The sequence below is a fragment of the Pagrus pagrus genome (genome assembly GCF_965226575.1).
Source record: "Pagrus pagrus genome assembly, chromosome: 14".
Taxonomy (NCBI): Eukaryota; Metazoa; Chordata; class Actinopteri; order Spariformes; family Sparidae; genus Pagrus; species Pagrus pagrus.
Window position 1 is genome coordinate 6309861 of NC_140198.1, and position 19643 is coordinate 6329503.

Genomic DNA, 19643 nt, shown 5'->3' on the forward strand with positions numbered 1-19643 from the left:
TTGTTTATCATACCCTGAAGAGGCATTTGTTTATTTTCCAAGTAGCTGACAGTGGGCATTCCCCCTAGATTTACATGTTTTTAGTTTATATTTTTTCTGTAGGTTGGGCTGGCCAGTACCGCCACAAACTTCACTGCAAAAAATGTTCTGGTCATTATTCAATGCCATAGCTCAGGAACAGCAACATGACTGGTGCAGGGAGGCATACAGCAGTGATTCTAGTTTAAAATGTCACCTCATGGAAATAAAGTCACTGGACTGAATTATAAAAGGGATATCTCCTTGTTCAAGAGAGCTTTATTAGTCACGCACTAGACATAAAACATTGAAAAGAAACACATTAAGACATACAAATATTGCACATGTGGGACATTTTACTGGGTTTTACACATGTCCTCTTGCTTTGGAGACTGAGGCCACCACTCCTCCTTTCTGTCTGCACCCACAGCTGCATCTGCAACACACGAGACGATCATGGGTCAAATAACATGTCAACATAATAGAATAATCTTACTGGTCTCCATCTGTCAGTAGCCATGTTGAACATGTGAGTCAAATTAGGTTTCCATGATTTTTGTTCAAAGCAACATTATGTAGAAATTGGCATTTTGTGTGACTTTTGACATTCAGTTAATAAGAAACAATTGTGTTAAATCAGTGTTATCAAATCAGTCCATGTCACGCCATCACATGATAAAGTACCACCCTTCTTGTACATACTCGAATATAAACTTGGGTGATTCAAGGACATTTGGAAACCCTGTTTTTAATAAGCAGTCGTACTTGAAACTTGTGTGTAGGATCTCAAAATGTTTCGCTTATCTTGTAATTATGACTCGGTATCTCCTCTGGCTCACTAGGTGTATTTTTTAATCATTATGAATCCTGTTTTTTTAATGACCTAATGTGGTAAATGAGCTTCCCTGTTGGGGGTTTTCTTGTTGCCTGTTTAGGTTAAAAGAAAAAGTAAATTCATCCATCAAATCCTGATTCAGGTTTAAAAGGTTCAGTGAAGACATGTGAAGTCCCAACACCTCGTGCTTAGTTAGTGACCCCTCAGTGACCCAAACACACAGTGATATTACAGCAGTTACCCGTCTCTGCATCTGATGTGTCAGGAACATCGGAAACCTCTGGCAAAACAAACAGCTCAGGTCTTTATGACGTTAAGGCGACCAGACAAGCAGCAGAACGGCGCGGTGAAGTTTACGTGCAGCTTACCTGGAATGGTTCCCAGGCTGGAGTTATCAAAGAACTGCTTGGGACAGGTTCTGGACAGCAGCTCCGAGCTTCCACCCACATCAAAGAATCTGCTTTTGGGCGAGTCGAGCAGACTGGCCTTTGGAGAGTCCAGCAGCTTCCTGGGAGACTCCAAAACCCTCCTGGGAGAGTCCAGGACCTTCTTGGGAGTAACCAGAAACTTCTTGGGTGAGCTGAGGAAGTTGGAGGAGTCTGAGGTCATGGGGAGGCCCCTCTTGGTGGGAGTGCAGGGTGGTGAAGGCTTGTCCACCTTGGTCTTCACCTTCAGCTTGATGGCTCTGCTCTTCCACTTGCTGATCTCTGCATGCTGAGTGGACACCAAGCTGATGGGACAGGAGGACAGATGTCAGAGCGATACTAGAGGATATAATAGATCACATGAAAATTAATCTTCAAACTGGTTACCTTTCCAACTCGGTTATTTTCAGACGAAGCTGTTTGATTTCCTCCTCCAGTTTGGTTTTCTCCAGCATGACACTGCTCTTGATCACCACACCTCTGGGGTTGGTCAGTCGGGCATGAAGGTCTTCACCCTGCAGGACTGAATTCAGCACGACCACACTGTTATTTTCCTCTTTAAGTAGGTAACAAACTTCCAAGCTTGACTTCTGACCATAAAGAAAAACAAGCTGAAAGTCACAACCTATCATCAGCTTCATTAAACAGCCTGGCAGGTGTTTTAAATTATGTACGTGTCACGTTACATAAAATAAAAACAACAAAGACCGGTGACTTACATGACTCCTCGCCTTGCTGCTGTGATTTCCTCAAGGCCTCCTTCAGCTTCCTCAGTGAATCTTCCTTTTCATTCAGTAGTGTTGTCATCCTCTGGATCCTGAGAAGGGAAAAAAAACCTTAGTCAGAACAGTCAGACATGAAACAAACAGAATAAACCCTTTAGGATTTTAGGCAGAGGTGAGAAAGTCAGCTACCAATCTTGTAGCGTGTTAGGCGGAACAAAATATCAATCAACTGATCAACAAGACCTCAATCAACGATTTCTAACATGATGGAGAAGTCTCTTTAACCATCTGCAGACACATTATAACAGCTCAAGAGAAGGTAACCAAAGAATTCCTGTTAGGCATAGTTAATAAATAAAACAAAACAAAAAAGGGTCAAAATGCATAAAAGGACTCTTACTCTAGTTGATGTTTATCAGAAGCTGAAGTCAGCTCCACCTCCATTTTGAACATTTTTTTCCGGAGTTTTTCCATCTCAACAGCAGTGGGTGGGGCATTTTTCTGAACCAGACAAATATTCAAAAAGGCCACTCAGCGTAAGTCAAAGCAAAATGTAGTACTAACTCAGAGTATAATTAGTATGTCACAAGCCTCAGAATCGTCTGTTACGATGGGCCTGAAAATGAGATCTTTAGACGAACCTCAGACTCTCGCAGTTTGTTCCTGAGAGTTTGGATTGTGTTCTCTTTCTCCTCCACCTGTGCACGGCTGTCCTGCAGCTCCGTCTGCAGGAGCTGCGTAGCCTCTTTGTGGGTTGACACCCTATTGTTGGCTTTGATCTGAGCGTCACGCAGCTGATCGTTTTGTACAGACAGAGCCTGAGAATCAGAAAAATGTATGTTACCATCTGCAGATTGACATGTTTCAGGACAGTTAATGTGGGATTAAGTTAATATATACTACAGTGTATGTTCAATAAGGAAAAAAATGTGGCAGACATACTTTGACTTTTTCTTCAGTTTGCTGGAGCTGAAGAACAAGTTGCTGGTTGTCCTTCAGAGGAGCTCCCTGTGACGCCTGCAGCAGAGTCGAACTCTTGCTTTTCTCCTCTCTGAGTTCAGAATCAGCCTGAGCCTCCAGTGACTTCAGCTCCCTACACAGACCATCGTGGTCATTGATGATGCTCTGCAGGAGTAAGGCAAATGATATGACATTAGGAAGACAGGAAAATATCATTGCAATACGTACTTGACCCCTTTAAGGCAGCTAAACTCTACCTGTAGAGTCATCTTCCTGCTGCGCACCACTGCAGATCTGCGCTCCAGCTCGCAGCTCAGGATGCTGTCGAGTCCACTGTAGTTTTTTGGCTCCTTGGCCATTGCAGTCTGCAGCTGCTCCTTGAACCCCTTCCTCTCTCGGGCCTCAGATGACAGCTCACTGGGGAGGCAAGCCATGTTGGACCGGAGCTTCTCCAAAATGCTGCATATTTTCTACAAAAATCAACAGAATGGCCATAAAGGTTTAGTACAGTTATGTTGTAGAAATGGAAACATATTGAGGAAGAGGACACGCATCCAGTACAACATATCGTTATGTCACAATGGTTGAAAATTTGTCTGCAACAATGTGTTCAATTAGGAAGGAGGACATCTTTATTTTCCAAAGGGTTTCCGCAGGTCAAAGACTTTTTTCAGATATTGATCGATGCTGAAATTAAATAGAGTCGATAATCTGAAGCCAAAACAGCAGGTGATGGTATGCACCTTTTAAAGAAGGAGAAGAAGTAGAAGACGAGGGATTGGATTGTTTTTACAGTTTCAGAGGAAGACAAGGCATTTGCAATTTGAACACAACAAATCTTATTAGAGCTGTTAAATACATTCAGGTTCGCATAAACAACAGCATAGGAACTTGAATTGAAAAATTTAAAATTACCATTATCTGTATCCGCTGAAAAAAATCCATATCACCTATAAACTCACCTGCAGGTAGCGCTGCCTCTTGTCCAGCAGCTCAGTCAGTCTGTGTTCCAACAGTGTACTGAAGCCCTCGTCTTTGACAGAGCAGCTGGTAGCCTGCACTCTGCACAGCAGCACGTCGTGCTGACGCCTCTCATCAAAAACAGCCAAATCTTTCTTCACCAGCTCCTCAATTAGATTCCTGTAGATTTGTGCCTGCGACTGTAGGTGCGCCTGGGGAAGCAGAGAGCACAAGTTTTCAAGTTATTACACGATTAAAAGAATAAAGACATTGATGAAGTTTCAGTTGGAAAAAATGTTAATATTTACCAGTATGTGGCCCAGACTTTGAAGACTCTGCTGTCCCAGATTACAGACAGCGCTGTGGGTGTTCATGGTGGCTTTTGGCAGAGGGATTAGAGAAGGGTGCTTCTCTCCTCTCAGGGTCTTGTCCATAACTGAGTTCAACTTTGAACAAGTGTCTATGAAGTGCTGGAATCTTCTAAAGGACTCCTGCAATCACAGTTCAGTGGTGTTAGCGTTTTACAGAACTGTTAAAAATGTTTGAATATTTTTGCCATTCAGTTGCTGATTAATAAAAATGTATCAATGGAACTACCTGAAGTTGCCCAGTAGATTCCTGCAGCCGTGATGAAATGGTCTCCTTGACTCCACTGGTGCTCAGCTGTTCTTGGAGTGCTGAGATGGTCGAGTTCGCTTCACTGAGCAACTGAAAGGAAAAAAAATATCCTCAACTGAAAATATCCCTAAATAATCAAGTGTGTTAATGGTTCTTCTCCAGCTTACCAGACCCTTTATAGAAAATGCTGATGAGTTTTATTCTCAAGAACCCATTTTCATCATCCTGCCATCCATACACATGATAGTACTAAAATTGAGGTTGTTCAATCATCTAAACATCTGGGACTAAACCTCATGTGGAACAACTGGCACATAATGTGAGGATAACCGTTTCTGACATCAGAGACATCTGATGCCTGATTACATAAGGGTTGTTAAAAAAACTAAAACAGAAAGACCAGGAAAAAACTAAATATGTATTTAGGACTGCTGACAAACCTGCTGTGAGTCATGGGCTTCAGCTTCAGTACGAGTTTGCTTCTCTGTGAACATTTGAAGCTGCTGGTTGAGCTGCTGCATCTGACAGTAACAACAGAGACAGTGATGGGTCGTTAAGAGCAGGCATCACAGATGACAGGTGTTAAAAGAGGCATCCATACAAGAAGCGTCTCCTTGATAATAATTGTTGAGATAAAACACATCACATCACACAACACACATGATGCCTCACTGCTGCTCCAGCTGTGTAATGAAGATAAACACAAACCAGAACCAACCTCAGTCTGCAGTGTTTCCATCCTGTCCTCCAGCTCTGCTATCTCCTGCTTCTTCTCCTGTCTCAGTGACTCCAGTGTCTCCTGCAGCTGATCTCTCTCCTCACTGAGAGACGTCACTCTGCTCAGCAGCTTCTCCATTTCCTCTGTGGACGTCTGACGGCCGCCTTCCTTCTCAGTGAGCAGACCGTCTCTCTCGGTTTCAACGCTTACAAGTTTCTCAGATAGAGTCCAAATCTGTGAGGTAAGGAGCAGTTAGGTTTACGTCTAATTGTAGGGCTGTACACATTTGGATTACAAACTGTTTATTATGCAGCTGACGTTTAAGCGACAATAAAGTTCCTCTTTCTATCTGACACAAACCTCAGACTGCAGTGTTTCCATCCTGTCCTCCAGCTCTGCTTTGAGCTGCTGCTTCTCCTGTCTCAGTCCCTCCAGTGTCTCCTGCAGCTGATCTCGCTCCTCACTGAGAGACGTCACTCTGCACAGCAGCTTCTCCATCTCCTCTGTGGAGGTCTGACAGCTGGCTTCCTTCTCAGAGAGCAGGCCGTCTCTCTCGGCTTCAACACTCTCCAGTTTCTCAGTCAAAGTCCTTATCTGTGAAGAAGGGAATAGTTAAAAGGATCAACCTGCTATGAAAAAGTGTTTCATTATAACAAAGCAAGGTGTTCGACGCTAACCTGTTGATCTAAAGAGCATTCCTTCTCCTGACTCAGTTTCTCCAGATCAGAGTTCATCTGCTTCTGTTCACACAGCTCCTCTTGGACTGACTTCAGAAGCTCTTGTGTTGTGGAAACCTTTTGTCAAACAAATAAATACGTAATTAGGCGTGGGAAAAAAAAACAGTACAAAACTGCAAAAAGCTGTTTAATTACAGCTAAGTAGGAGCATGTGATGAGCAGTGGCCTCACCTCATTCATGTTGTGCTGCAGATCATCTTCCAGCTGCTTCTTCTGCTCAGTGATTGTCTGTAGAGACACACTCAGCTGGGCAATCTGTGGAAGTAGAAAATGGCCCTTTAGTCATTTGTATTCTCCAAACAAAATGCGCCAAACACAGAAGACATTTTTGATAGCTTTGCTACTGTACACAGAGCTACATACGACAAAACTGTTCCAAACCTCAGACTGTAGTGTTTCCATCCTGCCCTCCAGCTCTGCTTCCAGTTGCTTCTTCTCCTGTCTCCGTCCCTCCAGTGTCTCCTGCAGCTGATCTCTCTCCTCACTGAGAGACGTCACTCTGCTCAGCAGCTTCTCCATCTCCTCGCTGTGAGTCTGAGCGCCGGCTGTCCTCTCAGACAGCAGACCGTCTCTCTCTGCTCGCACACTCTCAAGCTGCTCAGTCAGGATTTGGATCTGTCAGGACAGAGTGGAGAAATAATTGTTAAAAATCAAGTGCTTTAGACAGCAGGTTCTTTCTGTGTCTTCTTTACTTCTTTACTAAAAATGTAGTCCTGCCTGGTTTTGGAGCTCCTGTGACTGGAGGGCACTCTCTCCATTGCTCTCCAGCTCTGCCTTCTGACTCCTCAGCATGCTGATCTCATCTTGTAGGACTTTGATCTTCTCCTGGGACACCCTCAGCTCCTCCTGGTTCTCGATCATCTGAAAGATATTAACACCACAAAAGGATGCAAGTAAAGATCTTTTCTTTACAAAGTCACTAAAAATGAGTGCACAACATAAGGTCAACAGTCTACCATCAACAATTTTTCAGCCGCCTCGTTACTACAGCTGCAACGATATGCTGAGTAATACAACAAAAATCTAAAATCTGAACTATTAATGACGTTCAATGTTTTTCTCTGATCTCTAAATAAAAGCGCCCAATGTTTAGTAATTGTGATAAAGAAGAAGAAGAAAGATAAAAACTCACCAGTTCTACATTTTCCTGAAGGTCAGACTTCATCTGGGTCGTCTCTTCCTTTGTTTTCTCCAGTTGTTCCTCCAGCTGTTGGATCTGAAACACCACACAGGGACGCTTTTCAGTATAGGTCAAATGTAAATGCGACAATGTAAAATGTCACAACGATGAGGTGAAGGTGAGCGCGATGATCTAACCTGCAGAAGTCGCTGTTCCTCATGTTCTTCTTTCAGTGACTGTGGCTCAGAGCTGAGCTGCTGCTGAAACTCACACTGCATCTGAAACACAGAGGGAGAACAATGTGACCTCAGTTTGCACAAAGTTTAAAGGCATTCAAACCTTTCACACACCCTAACGATTTTCTGCAAACAATTCATCTTAGAAGTGTTTCATCAAATGTTGTGATATCAACTTCTTTCATATTTGAATAGAATCCAGTCGTATTATCATAACAACTGAAGTTTCTAGGATGGGCTTCAGTATTTAACTACAACAGTTGCATTGTGGTTAAGAGGAATCATTTTTGTTTCAGTATATATGCTAGTCTTCTGTATGTACATAGACATACATGCTAACAATCATTGGTATTTTTCCCGGAAACCGCAACCAGATTCTTGTGAAAAGGACCGGATACACCAAAACGTTAATCTACAAAAAAAGTGTATCAACATACCATCTCCATCCTGTCCTCCAGCTCTGCTTTGAGCTGCTGCTTCTCCTGTCTCAGTCCCTCCAGTGTCTCCTGCAGCTGATCTCGCTCCTCGCTGAGCGATGTCACTCTGCTCAGCAGCTTCTCCATCTCCTCTGTGGAGGTCTGAGAGCCGGCTTCCTTCTCAAACAACAGGGCGTCCCTCTCTGCTCGTGCACTCTCAAGCTGCTCAGTCAAAGTCTTCATCTGTTAAAGAGGGGATATTTCCAACTAGGGGTCAGAACACCGACAATAAAGATCAGACTTTCTGATTGTCCTTCGGTAGCATTTCAACTCACCTGCTGCTCTAAGTCAGATTCCTTCTGCTCACAGAGTTTCATATGATCTGAGCTCCTTTGCTTCTGCTCTTCGAGCTCCTCTTGAAGAGAATGAAGGACACTCTGAGTCTCTGCAACCTAAAATAAGAAAACAATTTATAATTCAAAAGAACATCAAAAGGGCTAAAATACAACTCAACATACAGCTTTAGTAAAATATGCTGCAAGGGACAGACCTGTTGTTCTAGCTGAGCTTGCCTCTCTTGGTTTACTCTTTCCAGGTCAATGTTTCTTTGATTCTGCTCCTGGAGCTGCTGCTGAAGTGAATGTAGAAGGCTTTGAGTCTCTGTAGCCTAAAGTTTTTGGGGAAAAAATTTAGAAGATATGAAGAAATGTGTGTTAGCCATTTAATATCAGTGACATTCAGATTTTACTTAAACCCCAAAGACATCAGTTTGACCAAAAACAACTTCACCCTCACCATCTCCATATTTCGCTGCAGATCACCTTCCAACTGGCTCTTCTGCTCAGTGACGGCCTGTAGAGCAGCCTGTAGTTGTTCTATCTGAGGAGGAAAATAGCAACATTCCATAGTTTAAGTATTTTAAACTAAACACCAGAGTTTTAAAGGATAAGGTGAGTGTTAATATAATATTTTTCTCATTGTCAAGTGTCAAGAGTATTTGAGGCAGCAGGGCAAAAAGGCAAAAATGTGGAACATTTGCTGGTTTCAGCTTCTTATGTGTCAGGATTTGCTGCCTTTCTTTGTCATTTATGACAGTAAATGAAGAGCTTTGCGGTTTTAAACTGTTTTTTTATTTTATTTTTGAGACGTCACTTTGGACTTTTTTGCAATTGTTTGACATTTTATAGAAAAAAAAGGTAATATGCAATACGCAATATGTTGCAGCCCTAATACACACATGTTTATTGCGGATTTGGGTCTTTTCATGGGATTTCTTGACAATAACAGCTGCAGTTACCTCTTGCTGAAGTTGGGTTACTGTCACATCCTGTGCTTGCAGCTCTGACGACAGCATTTCTGGCTGGTTGAACCCACCATGGGCCAGTGCAACCTGCGACAAAAAGCACATCACTTTTAATTGTCTCCTCTGGGCCAACTGGGATTAAATAAAAATGAAATAATTGCCCTTATGAAGAAATAGTGTCAACATACCATCTCCATCCTGTCCTCCAGCTCTGCTTTGAGCTGCTGCTTCTCCTGTCTCAGACCCTCCAGTGTCTCTTGCAGCTGATCTCTCTCCTCACTGAGAGACGTCACTCTGCACAGCAGCTCCTCCATTTCTGCACTTTGAGTCCCGACCGTCCTCTCAGACAGCAGACCGTCTCTCTCTGCCCTCACACTCTCAAGCTCTGCAGTCAGAGTCGTCAACTATTATAGGGGGGGAAAAAAATCATATTTTACAATGAATACCTTTAAAGCTGAAGTAAGTAATGTCATGGTATAGTGTAAGATTTTAAAATTTTCCTGATGAATCAAGAAGCCCTTACATGTGTTTGCAGCTCCTCTTGCTGTGCACTCATCTCACTGGGAGGACCATCGTGTTTAGATGTTTGTGCGGTCTCCAGCTGTTTGATCAGCTCCTTCTGTTGACGATTCCTCTCCAGGGCTGCCCTCAGCTCCTCCTGATTCTCGATCATCTGTTTGGTAAAAATAAAAATACTTTCATTTGACATGTAGAGACAAAAACAAACAGCATAGGTCCAACAGAGCTGATGGAAATGAATGCATTTTTAATATCTGGACGGGCAAAGTAGCCGCGTGGTAACTCACCATCTCCACATTCTCCTGCATGTCCATCTTGAGCTGGTCTCTTTCTTCAGTGAGAGAAGCCACAGTAGATTGGAGCTTCTCCACCTCCTCTGCAGAGCTCTGAACACCGGCCGTCAGGAGATTCGCTTTCTCATCTCGCATACTCTGAAGCTCCTGTGTCAGACTCAGTGTCTGTTGGGCAGATTTCCAACTATCAGTCAGATCATCAACAATGAAGTCTTAGTTAAGAAAAAAACTGCCTCGCTACAATTTAAACTCACATCAGATTCCTTCTGCTCATTGAGGTTCATCAGGTCAGAGATCTTCTGCTTCTGCTCTTGGAGGTCGTCTTGAAGAGATTGTAGAAGAGCTTGTGTCTCTGCAGCCTAAAAATAAGATACAGACGGCGCAATGTAAATCAAAAAACAACACATGGGCTCACTTAGAACAGGGACAGGAAACAGCTGGTTTAACTAGAAAAACACAAAGTGTCAGGAGAACAGGAGAGAGAGAGAAATGTTAAAGAGATATAATCGGATTTGTTTTGTAATTTTAAGGTTTAAAAAAGCAATCGGGTCACTCACCATCTGCACATTTTCCTGCAGGTCCATCCTGAGCTGGTCTCTCTCTGCAGTGACAGATGCAACTGTAGCGAGCAGCTTCTCCAGCTCCTCTGCAGACGACTGAGCGCCAGCATTCTCCTCCTTCTCAGCTCGCACAGACTGAAGCTCTTCAGTCAGCTGATTCACCTGCAATTAACCAAATAAAAACACTGAGCTACATTTATGGTATTACTACTTAACTGGTCTACAGTTCTCAATCCAAAAACTAACTGGAGGAACGTTAACATCCAGTAAAGCTCTGACTTGATAAGAAATGTCGTATCATACTTGTTCTTGAAGTTCTTTACTGATCTCCTCCTCTGTGCTTCTGGAGTTTTCACTGTCAGCAAGCTTCTCCTCCAAATCCTTCATCAGCTGCTGCGTCTCTTTCAGTTTTTCTTCCAGTGACGCTCTGTGTTCTTCACTCTCCTGCAGCTGAAATAAGAAAATAACATTACCATGATTTTGTGGTAGAAGTTTTTTGGCCTCAATCACTAGCACTGAGTAGATGCACGCTTGCTTCCTCGCAGTGATTCGGTTTTTCTACCGACAAACGATTATCAATAAAAACCTGAAACATTTAAGGACTTCAAAGCTGATAAAGGTTAAATCATGACCAAACAGCACCCATATTTAAGTTCCATAACTTACTTTATAGACCATCTCCTCCATAGTAGCCATGAGCTGACTCTTCTCAGCATCAGATCGCTCCAGGTCTGAGCGAAGTGAATCCAGCTGCTGTGTCACATCAGCACACTGCTCACTCAGCTCCTTCTCCCTCAGCGCAGCAGCACTAAAGTCTGCTTGGATTTTCAGAATCTCATCCTGGGATGTCTGCAGGAAGTCTCTGAGCTGCTGAGCCTCCTCCTGACACTGAGCTTGAGCTGAGAGCAGACCGTCTCTCTGAGTTTGAACAGCACACAGCTCCTCGGTAAGCTCACACACCTGAGGCAACACAGGATGAAATCACATGACTACTTGCAACGTGCTCTCTATCTCAAATGACACAGTCCTTAAGAGGAGTTTTGGAGGACTGACCTGCTTTGTCAAACTGTCCACCTTCTCTGGGAGAGCCTGGAATGAAGACAGTTCCTCCAGCTGAGCTCTGAGGGCTCCCTCTGCTTCACGAGACGCCGTCAGCTCTTTGTTAAGATTAGACACTGTTCTCTCAAGTTCCACGCTGTCTATCAGATCTGGAGATAGAGAACATCTCATCACTCCCATCTGATTTTACACAATGAATGTATGCAGAAGTTACATTGCATTATAGAGTAATTAAACAGAGGTTCATTATAGAAACACTTCAATTTAAAACCTACTCTTTGGGACTTTTCCATCCAGCAGAGTGGTGAGCTTGGTGTTCTCGTCGAACACAACGTTCAGCTCTTTTTGGAGATCTGTCTGCATCTTTCTGAAGCGTGACTTCTCCGTCTCAAGTTGAAAGCGCAGGCTGTTCACCTCATTGTCCAGCTTATCATGGTTGACGGATAGAGTGACCTGCAAAGGAGACCATGACAAGAAACACCACAAAGATATTGGTCTTGATGCCAGCAGTACAGGTAGTAAAATTTTGCATACTGAAATCTTTCTTGCGGTATAACTTTTTATATAGCTTTAGTTCATTTTATTTTGGAAGAAGTACTCGAATTATCATTTAAGTATTTTATGGCTTTTCAATTTTCACTAGATGAGAGATCTGAACCAAGGAAGTTGGAGTTTATGGTCAGACTGTGTGTTAATCCCACTTACAGCTCTCTCCTCCAGTGCGATGTTTTCACTGCGCAGGAAAGCCCATTCCTTCTTTGTGTCTCTGCTGACCCCCTCAGCATCATCCAGAGAGCGGCGAAGCTTCGCCACCTCCTGCACCAAGTCCTTACCGCTCTGCGTGGAGGCAACAAGACAGAATTAGCACGCTTAATAACAACCATTACAAACACAATCTGCCTATCTCTACTTAAATAATCATTTTGTTGACTGGCTCCATGTTGTACCTTCTATGAACAGTTAAAAACATGCGTACCATACACTGAAGTTCCTCTGCAAAGTCACTTTTCTTCTTTAGCTCCTCGGACAGAGTTTCAAGTTTGTTCTAGAGAAAACAAAAATAAAGAACATTCAAGGAACCTGCCACACGTCAATGGTCCTGTTTGTAATAGTCACAGAATCAATGAACATCTGTTGTTTAAAAAAAAAAAAATCTATTTATTTATTTTTTCTAATTAACCCGTGGAGGAAATCCTCAGCATGTCATCTTACCTGAAGCTCCAGGCACTGGAGTTCAGATGACTCGACTGCCGTCTTCAAGCTAGAGATTTCATTTTTCAACTTGTTCTGGAAGATCAAAACAAAATAAACAGTGTAAATTAATAAAATTAATAAATAACAACAACAAACAAATCCAAACCGATCTCTCTACCATCCATTGATAGAAATACTTTAAGTGGAATCTAATGGAGACAAATCAGTAACTTTACCTCGTGCTCCTTCCTGAACTCTTCCTCCAGAGACTCGAACTCGTCCGTCTCTCTCTTCTCCTGCAGCTCCTGTGACATGGCAGCGTTCGCTTTCTCCAGACTCTGAATCTGCTCTATGAACATCCCCAGCTCCTCTTTCAGGTAGTCTCGCTCACCAACCAACATGTCCTGTAAACATTTCAACAGTTTCATCAATTTAAGCAAGTAAGCATTTCCCTTATGTAACTTGAATAAACCCTTTTGTTGTTGAAATAGATCCCAAACAAGTTATCAAATTGTGAGAGTACCTTTTCTGAAGCTAGAGTTTCACACAGCTGGATGGTCTCTGCAAACTCTCTTCTCATCTGGAACACAAGTCAATTAAGATTAGTACGAATATCAGCAAGCACAACCGAGCCAGACCGAAACAATTACTTAAAAAAGCGCTGTTCTCATGTATTATTATTATAGGGGGGATAATTAGATGAAAGCAGGTCAGTCCTCCAAACATCCTTTAAGGATAGTGTCAGATTGAGTAATCAGATGTAATCATGTCATTTGAGTAATTGAGGATTTCTCCAGCACACCTGTTCAGTTTCACTCGGAATGTGGCTCTGCTCTTCCAGCTGTCTCTCCAGGTCTGCCACTCTGAATTCCAACATCTCCACCTTTTCTGTAGCCTCATGTTTCTGCTGGGCTTCTGTTTGCAGCTGCAGCTCCAGCTCTGCCACCCTCTCTTCTGCTATCTGTATTTTCTCCAGGGTCTCGTGTTTCTGCTGGGCTTCTGTTTGCACTTGCAGCTGCAGCTCCAGCTCTGCCACCCTCTCTTCTGCTAGCTGTATTTTCTCCAGAGTCTCATTTTTCTGCTGGGCATCTGTTTGCAGCTGCAGCTCCAGCTCAGCCATCCTCTCTTCTGCTATTGGTATTTTCTCCAGGGTTTCGTGCTTCTCCAGCACCTCCGTTTGCAGTTGCAGCTGCAGCTGCAGCTCGGCTGCCTTCTGTTCTGCTGTCTGTATTTTCTCCAGGAACTCTTGTTTCTGCTGGGCCTCTGTCTGAAGCTGCAGCTCCAGCTCTGCCACTTTGCCATCTAATGTTTGTACCTTTTCCAAGGCCTCCTTTTTGTGTTGGGTCTCCATTTCCAGCTGCACCTCAAGGTCGGACACTTTCCCTGAAATGTCATGCATCCGGTCTGGAGACACAAAGTCTTTGGGACTAAAAAAAAAGATAAAATATAAATGCCATGTGTTTCACCTAAAACAAAGAAGGAAAAATAAGCTCATAATATCATAGATTATTAAAGGACATTCACCTGTCTCCGAAGCTTCGAACAGTCACAGAGCTCTGATTAATCTCCATTTCATCTGACGGCTCATCAGGAATCTCCCAGTGAGAGTCAAAGCTCTCATCCTCTGTTAAAGTATACCATGTATGCATTAAGTGATTGTCTGATGGGAAATATTAGATGAATTTTGATTTGCAGTATACACTGTGTTCCTTTACCTTCACCCAGCTCCATTAAACAGGAGCGGTCTGCTTTCCTCTTCCGAGTTACAGGGTCTGCAAAGCTGAGGTCAGATGAGCCAGCACCACAGACAGACGGGCGGGCCAGTCTGATCATTTTTCCTCCCCATGTAACTCTGCGTTTTGGCATCTTAAAGACAAAACATTCATCATCATAAATACAAAGATAATGTTGACAAGGCTGCTCTCTAACTCCAGCTTTGTGTCATTATTTACCTTGTGAACAGGAACCAGGGTCGAGCTGGTGATGATCAGTTTTGTAAGGTTTTTGATCCTGTCCTCTTGTTCTCTCTGGAGCTGATCCTTTTCTTGGAGCAGCTGGGAGAGAAACTCCTTCTCTGTCGCTGTCGTCTGTGTGACTGAAGAAACCTGTAGGGAGGTCATCCACACGTCAGTGGGTAGAAAGTGCTGCAGTCATGCAGCTTGCAGGCCAAACAGAACATGAACGAAGAGAGAAAAAGACAGATGACACTTGCCTCGTGAAGTCGTCGCTTGAGGTCGACGATTTCATTTCGGTACCTTTTGAGCAGAGCCCCGTCATCAGACACCTCTGTCACATGAGGGTCGTTCTTCATTTTCTTTGCTGTGCTGGCAAACTATAAGAAAAAAAAAAGTTTTCATGAAACAACATCTGTTGTTCTCAGTCTCAGTCTCAATCTAAGACGATATCTAGTGTCATATCACAATAACAGTATAATATCAATATATTGCCCAGTCCTGAGTATTAAATCTGCATATTTCACCAACCTGCAGAGTGCTGAGGGTCTCATCCAGAGCGACAGGAGTGATGGTACAGATGATGACAGTTTTAGCATTCCCGCCCAATGAGTTCTGTAGGATGCGGGTTAGCTTACTGTCTCTGTAGTTGGTGAAACCCCTGAAGACACAGAATGACATTGAGCCAATGTTCAAAACATACAAACAGGCCTATTCATTAGCTATTTTTAAAATCTGTTTCTTCTTCCTTTCCATCATTTACCTTTATATAAACATGGACTGTTTCCTCCTAAATGATGGAACTGGAGAACCAAATACTCTGTCTGTGATCCTGTACAACTCTGGAGCCATTTTAAATCAATGAAGAAGACTACTCCTTCAACTTCATCCTTTTAACCTCAAAAGGAGTAAACTGAAGGATATTTTCCCTGAGAGTTAGATGTGTAAAATAAACTTGTTAATTCTCATTTTAATTAGATACTTTGCACACAGTTTCAGAAATTCAACAAAGTGAGTTCTGCACTGAATCTGAATGTAGTGTTCAAATGATAACTTCCAATGTTATTATTGTAAATGCCACATGTTCTGGGTTTTATTGGTCTTTTGACTGTACGAATCTCTTGAATTGAGTTTGTTACCGCAGCTACCAGAGGTACTTGATGGATAGATGCAATGTTGTATTTCATGGAATAGTTCCAGCTTCTCATTTCACTCTTGGAAAGAAAGCAAATAAGAACATTTGAGAGAACTATTACTTCAAGCTAAGGGAGCAGTAAGAGTAAGAAACACTGGCTGATAGTAAGGATTATCCTAGAGGTACAACCCAAACAGTTATAGGACATATGAATTGTATAATTCAGAGTGGTGTTAACACAAGTGGAAAACGGTGCAATAAGTGCACTGCGTGTTCACTGTTTACTCACTTTTGGCTTTCATCGGTCAGTTTCTTGATCACTTGTCCAAGTGTGAACAGGCTGCGATTGATATTGCAACCTTCTTTGAAGCGTGCGCCTACGACATCAAAAGGAATAAATTACCGTAAAATCATATACTATATTATACACTAACTCCATCAATGCATTTAACTCCACCTTACCTTCAGCTCCTGTTTGACTTGCTCTCTCAGATCCAGCTAGATCGACTAAATTCTAGAGGACAAAGCAAAATTGACCAAATTAATATTACAACACAAACAATGATACAGACAGAAAGCAAAGTTAATAGAAAGATTGAAAACAAGTAATTACTGGAAAAAAAAGATAGCTTACCAAATGAGACACAATAATGGCTCCATCAGCATTTTCACCCGATGCTGGGTCACTCCTTTCTCTGCTTTCCAAGATCTAAGTAAAATTAAACCATGAGAAAAATCGACACTTCCCCAGAATCCTACACGTTACTGCATGTTGTGGTCTTGCTTACCATTCGGAAAATGGTGTGTGAGCGGCTGCTCCGCTGGTTCATTTTAGTCTTTCCATAGTGACGGTTCTCTAAAGAGGAAGACAGTGCAGAAAGCATATTGGTTGTAGTAGTAGCGCATAATGTGAACGGGACGACTGTTCAGTAATAACATTAGATCTTACTTTCTCCTTTCCGAATCCAGGCCAGGGCTTGTGCAGGATTTGTTACCAGTTCCTCAGTCAGGTCGGCCACATAAATGTTTTTCTGCACACAGTTGTTGTCAAGACACAATCAAAACAGGCAGGAAAGTACATCAGTACAAACCTAAAAAGATTTGCAAAAACACCATCAAATCCAAAACATCTAAATAGCCCACTCACATTGATTGTCTCTCGGACTTCAAGTGGTTTTCTCTTCCAGCTGTCAACAAGCAGATCAGTCACAGTCTCATTGTAGATTTCCATGTAAGAAACCCGGAGAAGGAACTCCTTCTTTGGACACTTTAGGCAAAAGAGAAGTAATTTGGTTAAAATAAACAGTGATTTCACAACAAACTACAGCATGTTTCAAACATGTGATACCATCCTTACACTTTTAATGGTTTGGAAGACATCTTCCACAGCCAGAGGAATCACTCCAGGAATACGATCACTCCCCATCATGGTGAAAGTCTTTCCAGAGGAAGTCTGACCATAAGCAAATATGGTTCCTGTGGATCAAACACAGAATAGATATATAAACATAATAAAACAAAACTTTACAACAAGACAGGTCTCACTGCGTTCAGTTTCCATTACATACCATTGTATCCTTCAACAGAGGAAACAACCAGAGGCTTTGCAATGCCCTGGTACAGCTGATTGGTTGTTTCTTCAGCAGCAAACACTCGATCTGTGAACGGGAGAAGAGGAAAATTAATGTACAGTAGATGTATATTGCTATAAAACTTGAAAGTAAATGTCTCAAAGGAACCACAAAGAAAATTGAAAACACATTTTTTTAACCCTTGACATGCTGCAAAACCTACCAAAACTAAAGCTCCTGTTGGAATTCCCATCATCGATCAGATGAATTGATTTTGAATCAGATTTCCAAAACAGCTGGACGGGCTCTGTACTCTCCTCACTTTCTTCCCTGTAACAAGGACACACATTCAAGATATACGACTTTCTCAACAAAAACATGTTCAAGAGACAAAGGTTAGTGTTGCTCTATGTGAATTAATTTGTGGCTGAAAAACGTCTCTAACGACTTTATGAATCAATGTTCAGGAGGATCAGCAAAAACTAAATATAATATTTAGAGGAGTAATTCAAAATCCCTTTCATTCGCAAAAACATCCACAATTAGCATGTACTGAAAAGTCAATATCAGGGATGAAGGTCTCGATTCTTAATGCAACATTATGTAACTTTTTGACCTAACCCATTTTGATGGTACAGTGTCTTGTAATAGAATGAATGGTGTCTCTGTCTCAGTCTCAGCTACTCTGCGCCCCTATCACTTGTTTCTGCACTGTGTAACTTCAGTGAGAGGGTAGGATCACAGCGTTACATACATGTTTACTTCAAGATACAAGTGTTCAATGCATAACATTGTAATAAAAAATCTGTATTGATATTGGCAGAAGGAAAGTTTTTTTTACTGTTAGCAGCGAGTGAAAAGCAAAGCCCTGTGGCATGTGTGGCTGTGACATTTAAGCCGCGAATACAGAAACTGTCTCCTGTGTTCATCAAACGGCTCTCCTGATCAGGTTATATATAGACCACCGATTAAACTTTTTATAATGTATATCAGCCAATAATGATCAGTGCCCGATCATTTTAGTATTTTTGACAGTGGTGTTGCACTCAGAAACCGTAGGGGGCGCCAAGTGAGACAAAATGCCAATTCCTACATAATGTTGCTTTACACACTTTGTGAAAAGTCAGTGGTAATTGGACCACATCTTATTAACGACAAAAGACAACTTCAAGAGTCAAATTAGTGAGGGATGGTAATATCTATTGGTTAGACTGCTCGCCACTTTGGTCCAGACTGTAAAGTCTGGACAACTATAAGTTAGATTTGGTACAGACGATTCCCCTCGGGACTAACTGTAATAACATGGTTGGTCCCCTGACTTTTAGCCATTGATAAGCTAAAGTTTCACTTAATCTTCTAGACAGGGCTGTTGGAATAGTTAAAACAAGAGAACAAGTACAAAACAATCGCACAATACACACATAAATATTTACATCTCAAAGTTTACTTAGAGAGTTTAGATTTGTAGAGACATAACTAAGCAGTGTATTGTTTCAATACGATAATATAAGATTAGTTAGAAAGTGTAAACTATTACTTTATGTGTAAAGTATTCTTATTTTTGCAGCCATGTAGTCATTCAAATGCAGGACTAACTGATTGTCAATGGCTCCAAAACAATGGCGTTAGGTACATTTTTACAAGTCGAGCATCAGCCATCAGCGTCACATAAACGTTTAATACTTACTGAAACAAAGACTTTAAGCTTAGAAATTTGGCTAATGACAAATTAACAACACAACTTTCAGTAACGTCAACGCTAACGGTTAAGAGTTAGCTAGCTAGCGCATAACTTGTAACTCAGGTTTGCTAGTTAACGTAAGTTAACTGTTGTCTCAAAACTTACCTCTCTATGAGCGGACGGACACGAACGCAGACCTTGACAGCCGACTCTTCTGTCATTTTTCTCCTTGACAGTCAACCAACACACCTAAAATTAAAACGTAAATTAATACATCTTTTGATAATGATAACGATAATCACGCCTAAACATCCACAGCGAGCGCCCTACAAGCGACTCCGTTTGTAAATTTCAAATTTCTTCCACTTTGTTTTGATTGGTGAACGTCATCGGGTGGGCAGATCCATTCGGGGCGACGGTGAAAAACGTCGGTTTGAGTCCGTTTAAGTTCCGATTTTGCTTTTAAAATACATTCAAACAAAATATTTAATACTTTTTATACAAAAAAATGCATCCGAAAACAAAATGAGTATGTTTTTGCTTAAATTTAACGCTGAAAATTCAAGTTGATGTGGTCGCGCCCGACTGGTGACGGAAAAAATGCGACT

The 19643-nt window shown here is 42.0% G+C and overlaps 1 protein-coding gene across 2 annotated transcripts; it reads right to left on the reverse strand.

Annotated features, from left to right (window-relative positions):
• Window positions 1-279: 279 nt before the first annotated feature.
• cenpe (centromere protein E) lies at window positions 280-19397 on the reverse strand. 2 transcript variants are annotated; one of them, XM_084373388.1, is made up of 56 exons: window positions 19201-19397; window positions 17578-17684; window positions 17352-17441; window positions 17141-17259; window positions 16931-17050; window positions 16733-16814; window positions 16572-16639; window positions 16418-16492; window positions 16246-16297; window positions 16073-16160; window positions 15180-15309; window positions 14909-15028; window positions 14649-14801; window positions 14412-14562; window positions 14221-14320; window positions 13499-14123; window positions 13220-13276; window positions 12933-13100; window positions 12715-12789; window positions 12479-12547; window positions 12208-12339; window positions 11778-11955; window positions 11497-11651; window positions 11110-11403; window positions 10747-10893; window positions 10441-10605; window positions 10138-10242; window positions 9878-10048; window positions 9595-9744; window positions 9260-9475; window positions 9066-9158; window positions 8564-8647; window positions 8319-8435; window positions 8104-8220; window positions 7790-8011; window positions 7314-7394; window positions 7129-7212; window positions 6714-6857; window positions 6378-6611; window positions 6168-6251; window positions 5937-6053; window positions 5620-5853; window positions 5260-5493; window positions 4982-5062; window positions 4521-4631; window positions 4232-4414; window positions 3926-4135; window positions 3221-3433; window positions 2946-3128; window positions 2645-2821; window positions 2404-2504; window positions 1998-2095; window positions 1666-1801; window positions 1222-1583; window positions 1095-1133; window positions 280-454 (listed from the first exon to the last, which is right to left on the reverse strand). In XM_084373388.1, exons 1-56 carry the CDS (start codon window positions 19254-19256, stop codon window positions 375-377), a joined length of 8037 nt encoding a protein of 2678 aa, XP_084229514.1. In that variant the 5' UTR covers window positions 19257-19397; the 3' UTR covers window positions 280-374. The 2 variants fall into 2 exon arrangements, with proteins under 2 accessions (XP_084229514.1, XP_084229515.1); XM_084373389.1 differs by lacking the exon at window positions 1095-1133.
• Between the last annotated feature and the right edge of the window lie 246 nt (window positions 19398-19643).